Source organism: Sinocyclocheilus anshuiensis, unplaced genomic scaffold (genome assembly GCF_001515605.1).
Source record: "Sinocyclocheilus anshuiensis isolate Anshui unplaced genomic scaffold, SAMN03320099.WGS_v1.1 scaffold247, whole genome shotgun sequence".
NCBI lineage: Eukaryota > Metazoa > Chordata > Actinopteri > Cypriniformes > Cyprinidae > Sinocyclocheilus > Sinocyclocheilus anshuiensis.
In genome coordinates, this window is record NW_015552543.1 from 604,576 (window position 1) to 615,527 (window position 10,952).

The 10,952-nt window shown below is 39.7% G+C and overlaps 1 protein-coding gene across 1 annotated transcript in view; it reads right to left on the reverse strand.

The window, feature by feature from the left end:
* The window catches only part of LOC107664005 (E3 ubiquitin-protein ligase MYCBP2-like), a 157,021-nt gene that overhangs the window by 58,172 nt on the left and 87,897 nt on the right, over positions 1-10,952 (reverse strand). Inside the window, 10 exon segments of the mRNA XM_016454448.1 lie at positions 2,095-2,313; positions 2,471-2,571; positions 4,257-4,399; positions 4,484-4,662; positions 4,746-4,883; positions 6,257-6,463; positions 8,362-8,619; positions 8,621-8,736; positions 9,005-9,041; positions 10,330-10,604. Coding sequence (XP_016309934.1) covers positions 2,095-2,313; positions 2,471-2,571; positions 4,257-4,399; positions 4,484-4,662; positions 4,746-4,883; positions 6,257-6,463; positions 8,362-8,619; positions 8,621-8,736; positions 9,005-9,041; positions 10,330-10,604 — 1,673 coding nt within the window.

The following is a 10,952-nucleotide window of genomic DNA, read 5'->3' on the forward strand; positions in this document are numbered from 1 at the left end:
CAGTGCGACCTGATGCAGCCCCTGAAGTGAGACACAGGAAACAGAAATACTGCAAAATAATAATAATAACGCGACTAAATGAGACGAAATAACGTTATAACATTTTGTTTCATCTCGTTTTGGTCAACGAAAATGAAGAGACATTTTAGCATAGTTTTTATTTTGTAAACCACATTTAGTCTCGTTTTTATTCGTCAACAATATTGCATTATACGTTTAATTATAGTCATCGTCACATGACCAGCATTTACGTTGCGTCTCGTCTCGTTTTTGTCACGTGATAAAGGTTCATTGACGACGATATTTAGTCATAATTTTCGTTGACGAAAGCAACACTAGCGATGTGGCTTGGTAAACCTTGTAATGCCAGAATAAAGGCTACAATGGCTGAATAAAAATAAAAGAATAATGATAAAGGAATAATGAGGATTATGTGTCATACCTGGCGGAGGTGTGAAAGGTTCGTCGAGTGAGAACAACAGAATCATGAATGGGGCAGTTTGCCGGGCCAGACATGAGGCAATAGCATGCAGGAGAGCTTACAGAGGGCCATAAACTTTTTTATTAGCCTTTTATTAGCCTTCTCTAAAAACACACATGACATGGTCTCACAAAATGTTTAATAAAATGCACAGTTTTAGAGATCATGTCCTCAGATTTGGAATGAAGCATGAGTAGACTTGTGGCTTTAGCTTCATTGTGTTTCTAAAAGCATTTACCACAGCAACATAATTTTTTATACATTTAAAAAAATATTTTTTTATATTTTTATATTTGAGCTTATATATCTCTATTATCATAACAGTCTGAGTAATTCTGATTCTTGAACAGTAAACTTTGTAGTGTCAGCTTTGTGAACATATGTATCTAGTCAGAAAGACTCATGAGCAGCAACCTTTTTATTTTGGGTATGTAATTTGTGTTTCCATGCCAACAATGGGGGGTGACAGCAAAGGGGTTAAGGTACACTGGTCATACTGCATCTCAATTTGTAACAAGTTGACTGGATGATCTGGCTGGTTGTTTAGGGTGCAGATAGGGAGTTGATAGGTAGTTCTGGGTGGTCTTTTAGGGTGTTGCTGAGGTGTTCATTGGGTGCTCTGGGTGGATGTTTAAGGTGTTGATGGGGAGTTGACTAGGTGTTCTGGGCGATTGTATAAGATGTTGCTGGGGAGCTATTTGGGTGTTCTGGGCGATTGTATAGGATGTTGCTGGGGAGTTGACTGGGTGTTCTGGGCGATTGTATAAGATGTTGCTGGGGAGTTATTTGGGTGTTCTGGGCGATTGTAAAGGATGTTGCTGGGAAGTTGATTGGGTGTTCTGGGCGATTGTATACGATGTTGCTGGGGAGCTGATTGGGTGTTCTGGGCGATTGTATACGATGTTGTTGGGGAGTTGATTGGGTGTTCTGGGCGATTGTATACGATGTTGCTGGGGAGCTGATTGGGTGTTCTGGGCGATTGTATACGATGTTGTTGGGGAGTTGATTGGGTGTTCTGGGCGATTGAACAGGATGTTGCTGGGGAGTTGATTGGGTGTTCTGGGCAATTGAATAGGGTGTTGCTGAGGAGTTAATTTGGTTGTTCTGGGCGACTGTTTAGGGTGTTGCTAGGGAGTTAATTTGGTTGTTCTGGGCGACTGTTTAGGGTGTTGCTGGGGAGTTAATTTGGTTGTTCTGGGCGACTGTTTAGGGTGTTGCTGGGGAGTTGATTAAAATTATTTTAAAAATGTGCATGAAAACCATTAATCAGTATAAGCGTGTGAAACACAGTTCCCTACTATTTAAATCGCAGTTTATGCCACCTTTGTGTCTTATTTAAAACTGTCAACATCTTTTTGAGCTGCATTAACATGTAATGACTGGTCAGCGTTTGTGGTTTTAAAAGTCTGACTACTTTTTTATGGTTATCAAGAACAATCAGACAATGTTAATGTCAAGTCCTGTAAGCAGTTTCTAAAGTGTTATGAGTGGTTGCTAGAGCATTGCTAAGTTATTCTAGTTAGTTGGCAGGGTGAAGTAAAGAGGTTGCTAGATAATAAATAGCTAGATTTGCCCATATTCTGTTGAATGTCAAGAAACGAGAACTAATGTACCTTGTACTGGGTGACAGCAGCCTGCTTGTAGGGGTGATCACTCTCTATGACAGCATAATGATTTGAGGTGGTGCAAACTGATAGGCCCTGCTCCGGCTGGTTCCCAGTGGTGCTGTCTGTGGACTGGTTGGGATTGAAAGCGGGAGGGGCATATTTCTGGTTCAGGGCAGAAACAGCTGGAAGAAGTTCCTGCACCAAACCAAACACTTCCACCGCAGCCTAAGAGAAGACAACAATTAGAATTTTAAAACAGTTAGGCGTTGAGAAAGATATCATGAGAAAAAGGGAACTAACAATACTTGACTTGGCAGAGAAGACTGATCATTATCGCATCAAGAGCCAAGGTTGCTAATTACATGAAGAAAAACTCCCATACCTTAGGGACAGATGCAGCCACAGGACCAATGTATGCCAAAATAAGTGGAAGCAGCATTGTGAAAAGACTGGAGGAACTCAGGAGTTCTGGAATGTCTTCAACTGTAGAGACATCAGTAACATCAATCAATGTATATCCAACAGAGTACATCTCAAATGTTAGCAGTCGGTAAGGTTTTTACATTTTTTGAAAGAAGCCCCTTATGTTCACCAAGGCTGCATTTATTTTATAAAAAAAAAAAAAAAAAACTTAAGATTGTAAAAACTACTTTGGTGTGTCTCATGATCCTTCAGAAATCTTTCTAATATGCTTTTTGCATTTTTTAGCATATGTTTTGCAGCTAAATATTTTCAAATTTGAAATAGAAATATTTTGTAACATTAGAAATGTCTGCACTGTCACTTTTTATAAATGTAATGCATTCTTGCTGAATAAAAGTTTTTTTTTTTTTTTTTTAAAGGGGTGGTTGATTGCAATTTCACTTTTTTAGATAATTTAAAAGTGTGTATATTTTCCCCTATTTTTTTTTCTGCAATTTCCATTATTCTTAATGGTGATGGCTTATTTTATTAACATTGCAGTAATAAGAATGAGGTCATTTTTTCATTAGGTTAATTAAATGGTTATTTATCACAAATTAATGTTACAATGCAAAATGTTCATGTTTTAAGTCAAGTCAAGTCAAGTCACCTTTATTTATATAGCGCTTTTAACAATACAGATTGTGTCAAAGCAACTGAACAGCATTAATTAGGAAAATAGTGTGTCAATAATGCAAAATGACAATAGTAAACACAAATTTTTCAGTTAAAGACAGTTCATCATTGAATTCAGTGATGTCAACATCCAGCTCAGTTTAAATAGTATCTTTGCAATCAAGTCAACGGTATCGCTGGAAATGAAGTGTCCCCAACTAAGCAAGCCAGAGGCGACAGCGGCAAGGACCCAAAACTCCATCGGTGACAGAATGGAGAAAAAACCTTGGGAGAAACCAGGCTCAGTCGGGGGGCCAGTTCTCCTCTGACCAGACGAACCAGCAGTACGGAAAAATCAATTTAAGACGTATAAAACAGACGATGAACACTATTAACAGCAATTATTATATGATGCAATCAAACTTATAGCAAAATGTGGTAGTTCTGTATGTTGTTTCAGGGTTGGCATCATCTGAGGTCCTCTGAGGGGTTGGCATCATCTCTTCTCAGGTGTTCTGGATCCAGACTGAAGCTTGTGTTTAAGCAAAATATAATGTCTTATCTCTATCATATGTGACCCTGGATCACAAAACCAGTCATAAGGGTCAATTAAATTGAGATTTATAAATCAGCTTTCAATTGATATATGGTTTCTTACGATAGGACAATATTTGGCCGAGATACAACTATTTGAAAATCTGGAATCTGAGGGTGCAAAAAAATCAAAATATTGAGAAAATCGCCTTTACAGTTGTCCAAATTAAGTTCTTAGCAATGCATATTACTAATCAAAAATTAAGTTTTAATGTATTTACAGTAGGAAATTTACAAAATATCTTAATGGAACGCGATCTTTACTTAATATCCTAATGATTTTTGGCATAAAAGAAAAATTGATCATTTTGACCCATACAATATATTTTTGGCTATTGCTACAAATATACCCCAGCGACTTAAGACTGGTTTTGTGGTCCAGGGTCACATATTAACATTAGCTCAACAAATGGTGTGAGTATGGTTTGGGACTATGCTTTTTTGCAACTAATAGCAGATGGGGAAGTTTGTAGGAAGCCTACAGAAGTGATCCTCACCGTCCACAGCAAAGGCCCTGTGGAGGAGGTCTTTGGCCGCCCGCACCACCACACTGACTACAGAAAGAGCACGACTGCAGTTCTTGTCCTCTTCATTGGCTTTGCTTAACAGCTGTGACTGCAGGTCACCATCATATTCACTCCTGTAACAAACAACCCGGATCAACAAGATGCAACATTTTATAAATAAGATTTTTTTTAGGCAGTGAAAGGAATAAAGTACAGACCTGTAATAGAGAATCTGGGGGATCTGGCCTCTGGTCTGGTTGGTGCCGTTGCTGCTCAGGCTGCAGGTGCTGAAGGTGAAGGTAACTCCATCAGAGCACTGCACGGTGGTCATGCCTCCATCCCCATTGGCTGTGCGGCTGCCATAGTTCCTCAGGCGGACAGCATATTTCACATTCTCCTGCAAGAGCAACAGGGTAGGAGTGAGTTTGCGCTGAAGTGAAGTTTATGCTTCGCGTGATTCATGTGTAAAATTCACAGCACCTTCAGAGGAACAGCTTTGTCCAGACGGATCTCAGCGATGTCACTGGGGGAGTCGTCAGTGCTGTAAGTGCCTTTGACCAGTTCTAGAGACGTCCATCTGTGGGAGTGGGCGGAATCTCCAGGGTGCTCCGTCTGAGCCTGATGAAATGGGAGAGATGGACAGAACAGGAACACAGAGAAAAACAACAGGGTAAGACACTGGGACAACTCATTCACACACACTCTAACTTACAGGAATGGTTCCCCCAAAAACGAGTGTCTCAAACAGATTTGGCACCAAGAACCATATTTTGCAGAATATAAGTCACTTTTTTTTTGCGTGCATAGACAGCATATCAGTTCTAGCACTGCTACCTTCACATCGCAGCCCATTCATCATCAAACAAAAATGCAGTCAACCAAACAGTTACATTTTACAAGTTTATTTTTCCCCACTTTTAAGTGGAAAAGTGGGGGAAGTCGTGGCCTAATGGTTAGAGAGTCGGACTCGTAACCCAAAGGTTGCGGGTTCGAGTCTCGTTCCGGCAGGGATTGTAGGTGGGGGGAGTGAATGTACAGCGCTCTCTTCCACCTTCAATACCACGACTGAGGTGCCCTTGAGCAAGGCACCGAAGCCCCAACTGCTCCCCGGGCGCCGCAGCATAAATGGCTGCCCACTGCTCCGGGTGTGTGTTCACTGCTGTGTGTGTGCACTTTGGATGGGTTAAATGCAGAGCACTAATTCCTAGTATGGGTCACCATACTTGGCCACATGCCACGTCACGTTTTTTTTTTTTTTTTTCCTTTTAATCCCTATGTTTGCATTCTTTAATGTGGTAAAGTAGAAAATGGGTGAAAACCTCAAATGGAACTTTTTTTTTTCTTCAGAAAACACATGGACTACTTTTATGATACTTTTCTAGGACTTTTTGGATCTTGACAGACATGTTCACAATAAACTGTTGTTGTATAGAAAGGAACTGTGTGAAGAATAATCTTCCTTTTATGTTCCACCTTAAAAATAACAGCATGCAGGTATGGAATCATATGAGAGTGAGTAAATAATGACAGAACATTAATTTGTGTACAAACATTTCCTTTAACAGTCAGAAGTCTAGCTTCCATGTAACATCTGGGGCCGGTTGCACCAGCTGGACGTACACCCGGTTGTAAGACTAGGCTGGACGTAAAAAGGGCTTTAAGTCCTGCGTAGAATTTATACCCGTTGCACCATCTCGGCGTAGTGCTACGTCTGACACTAAATCTTACGCCTAGTCAGAGGTAGGTGTAAAGTGAAAAGTCATGATTTGCTCGGACATTATTCGTTTTTAGGATTCATCTGTTAGTTAATTATTACTGCAGACGTGACCTGTAATGTTTATGGTCTTTTCGGGCAGGATAAGCGATATCAATCGCAAAGCTCTGTGCTATCCTACCACACTGTCGACATTGAATACAAAATATTACACCCAGCGTTTTTACGTCTAGCTGGTGCAACCGGCCCCAGGTGATGAATACAACAAAAGACTTACATCATCAGCGAGCACCTCCAGCTCGTACTCATGGATGCCTCCTCCTCCGTACACACAGAAACCCACCAGCACCACCCCTGGCTTGTCCATAGTGAAACAGATGGCATCGGGGGAGCCGTTCCCCGTGTTCCAGCTGCGGCCCTGGCTGGTCTTGGTGAAGCGGTTGGGGGTGGACTTCACAGAGTGCAGGGAGTTCAGCCCGTCCACCTGCACAACAATAAAGAAGTTTCAAAAGTGTAGACAATAACTTACATTTAGTGTAGAGTCATTGCAGCACATTAAAGGTTCAAGTTGTGTAATTTTGGGGTGAACTGTCCCTTTAAGATGAAGTGTCACTTCTTTTCCCAGCAGGTGGCAGCAAACCAGATAACTGAGGGAGGATGTTTTTGTGATTGAACAGGAGCCTCCATGAGTCAAGTCAAGTTGAGCTTTATTGTCATTCTGCTGCATGTGGGGACATACAGTGGAACGAAATGTCGTGCCTCACAGGACCACAGTGTTACATAAATACAGGCATACAACAATGAAGTAAAGCAGTAAAAACCTATACAGTAAAGCAGTAAAGTTTAGCCATGTTTCAGTGAAGACAAACACACAACAATCCCTCGTCTCATGCTGTGTAGACCAACTGAGTTGACTGAGTTGAATGAGAACCGCCACCTACAACCATGCTTTTCCTGTGCTACTGCAAACAGCAGAAACTGGATGCCATTTGTGCAACTCTATTAGTGATTTGTATTTCACCTTTGGAAACGGACAGTGTTAAAGAGAAGTAAAGCAGCTGTAAAGCTCTTCATAACGTACTCTAATAGAGCATGACATGCCAGTTGCTATGGCAACGAGCCAATGGCCTTTTCTGAAGCGGCTGGAAGAGAAATGGACTGCAGCAGAATGTTGTGGTCCGGTGGAAGACACACCTGTGCACATGACTCAGTTTCATGAATCCCGCATGAGCAGGCCGACATGGAATCTGCATGCTTTACATTTGTATACTGATTTTTAGAAAAAATATACATAATTCAAAGGATTGTAAAATGTTTAACGAAGATGGAGTAGTACAGTCTTGTTGACCAGATTACAAAATATGTAATAAATAAAAAAAAGTCTAGGTACTTCATCAAATCAAATGATTAAATGAAATTAAATATCAGTCTTTCTACAACAATAGTATCATATACAGATATTCAAGGGCAGGCTTTAAGATGGTTTAGATCCTACCTGTCCGATCGCTACCACTTTGTTTATTTAAACGGGGAGTCATCTCAATTATCACCAGTAAAGTATGGAGTGCCACAAGGATCTGTCCTAGGTCCTCTGCTATTTTCAATATACATGTTAACCCTTGGTAATATTATTAGAAAATACGGAATTAGTTTCCATTTTTATTTAAATTGTTAATTATACTTTATTATATTATTAAAAATATATAAATATTTGATTATTTTTTAAAGGGGTCATATGATGCGATTTCAATTTTTCCTTTCTCTTTGGAGTGTTACAAGCTCTTGGTGCATAAAGAAGAAGTTTGGCCTTCTAAAAGAGGACGATACCTGCTTCGTCATGCCTGGAGCTGATCCGTGCTGGTCGCTGAGGAAATACAACAACTTTGCCCTGTGGATCACCGGATCGGCTTTCACGGTGGACGAAGCGGAGTCCAGCCCGGGGTCGTCACATGTGGTTGCGCAAGCCCGCCGGACGCTCCTTCGTCGAATCTGCCGGCCGCGCCTTTCTCAAGCCCGCCAGCCGTTCCTCACTCTAGCCCTCCGGCCATTCCTCACTCAAGCCCGCCGTCCTCCGCTCACTCTAGCCCGCCGTGTGTGATGCTGTGTGTTTCGTTGTGAAAGCAAAACTACATATAAATATATTTGCATAGATCTGTCTTTATGTTTATATAATTTTATAAACTTCATTTTAATATAAACCTTTTAAATAAAGGACATGGGACAGGGATGTTCAGAATAATCCGGATGTGCAAATCTTTCTGTGGAGCTCTCTGGATACAGATTCTGCGTGGGATTCTGCCCGTGAAGGATAAAGAGACTAGGAAGAGTGTGTGTGTGTGGAAGTGAGGAATGAGAAGGAAGCGGGAGATTTGTCCTCTTAACCTCAGAGCCGAGAGCAGAGGCGGTGAGCTCACTGACGATACTGGCCAGCAGGCCGCAGGTGTTGGACACCAGATGAGGAGAAAAGAGCTCAACCTCCTTCCTCAGACTCTTCCTCACAGGAAGCACCACAATGACAAGCATCTTCTCCAGAACCTCCCGGAAAGTCGTCATGCCCATGAGATTCTCTTCCGTCTGATCAAAATACGATAAAGAGAATTTTGTAACTGCTGAGGCAGATGAACGTCTTATAATGTTCTTTTTAGCAACATCATATGACCCCTTTAAATATTATATATTTTAAATATTTTAATAATATATTAATCATTTTTTTAATCTCTCTATCTCTCTCACACACGCGCACACACACACACAACCGTACATAGTATGACATGCAGGTTTTTCCAACCCTCTGCACAAACAATAAAAAATGACCATAAAAATAACATAGAAATAAAATGTGAAAATGTACACAAGTCAGAATTAAAATGATTTAAATTGTATTATATAAAAATGTACCGGTTCAGGGTCCAAAGAAACTGGGGGAAAGCTTAAATATACAAATATATTAATAAATATAAATATATTACAAATACCTATATTAAATATAAATATTATTATTTAATTTATTTTAAATATATTTAATTTAAATTCGACGTGCGGAAGTTCGCCTCTTGAATGTCCTGGAGGTCGACATGAAGGTCAACGTTATGATCAGTAGAGCCTCTGCTGCATCTAACCGGACTGTGTCTGATACCAGCAAAGTGATGAATGTATTGCTCAGAAATTTGAAAAAGAAAATATATGGAGGCTGTGCCTCTTTTTTCTGAGAATCTCTTTGATTTAGTGTGCCATTGGAGATATTTTAGAGCTCAAATTCATCAGCTCTAAATCTGTCAAGAGGTTCATTTGCAGCGTGGGCTGGGAACTGAGAGTGGTTCAGCTGAAAAAGCATCTCTGTTAAAGAGGCTCTGTAGGTGAATATCACAAAAACATGTCTAGTTCACATTTCACTCCCCCAAAAATATAAGAACTTTAAAAAAAAAAAAAAAAAAAAACAGCTATAAAAAGACAACAACAGAACATATTTTACCACAAATAACCTTACAAAATAGTAAAAATCAGAGTGTAGTTCTTCATTGACCACGTGGACGTTCCATCACTCCACTAACAAGAAGCTTCTAGTTGGTGAGTCATTCTCAAAAAGAGCTGAGATAGTTGGCAGTGACTTAATTAAATTGCAAAATTGTAAATATTCCCCCTTATATTAACACTTTCAGCCAAAATAAAATATACATGAAAATATGAATCATAATTACAATATAATAATAATGACAAAAATAAAATGTACACATTTACAAAATAGCATAATAGTCCATATATAGAAAAATGACAGGCATAGGTTACGCTACATGTATCCTAAATATATATAAAAATACATTATATCTTGCATTATGTTTTTATTTTATTTTTTCATATTTTTATTACAAGTATGCACATTTCCCAACAAATAGAGAACAATTTAATTGAGTTTTGTATTTCACATTATTCTCAATCATTAGATTTCAAATAATTTAATAAAATTACTATAAAGTATTTTATTATAGAGCAAACATTTAAAGCAGTACATTAACAAACAACCACTTTTTACATGATAAAACAATAAATCATTATTTGGTTTTGCATTAGAATAAAAAAAAGAATTTACATTTTAGATTGTAAATTGTTTTGGGGGGGGGAAATGTTATTAATTGTCATGAAAACAATTTCAGTGCAAAACAATAATGGCCTTAATTTGATTTATCCCAAATTTAATAGATTTTTTATTTTTTTTGATTTTGGGTGAAATTCTTGACAAGTTTATTATTTCGATTCATCCATTTATGATTTACAGATTAGAAATGAGGCCACATCAGTAATCTGCTGACTTAAGAACAACTTCAAGCCAAAGTGTTTGGTGGTGGTGATTACCTGGTCCAGGCAGTTGAGCAGGTCGCAGAGGCAAGCCCACTGCAGGGCCGGAGTCGGGTAGAACGAGTGGAAGCAGGCGGTGAAGGTGTTGTGGCACTCTTGCAGCACGGCCTCCAGCAGCGTGAGGGGTTGACTCAGATACCCCTGCGGGTCGTTGTCCAGCTTGGTCAGGCAGTTGTCCATCCCCTCTGACAGGATCTTCTTCAGGAGGCTACGAGTCTTTCCTACACACTCCGCCAGCTTGCTGGACTCCTCCACAACCGCTTTGGTACTGGCTAGATAGGAGACACAAACAGGCATTATAAGACACAATGTGGACCAGACAGTATGACGACAGTCAAAGGACTGAATCCTTGTGCAAGATATTTTATATCTTGGGGTCATATGATGTTGCTAAAAAGAACATTATTTTGTGTATTTGGTGTAATGAAATGTGTTTATGCGGTTTAAGGTTCAAAAAACACATTATTTTCCACATACTGTACATTATTGTTTCTCCTCTATGCCCCGCCTTTCTGAAACGCATCGATTTTTACAAAGCTCATTGGTCTGAAAAGCGAGGTGTGCTCTGATTGGCCAGCTATCCAGTGCGTTGTGATTGGTCGAATACCTCAAGCGTGTGA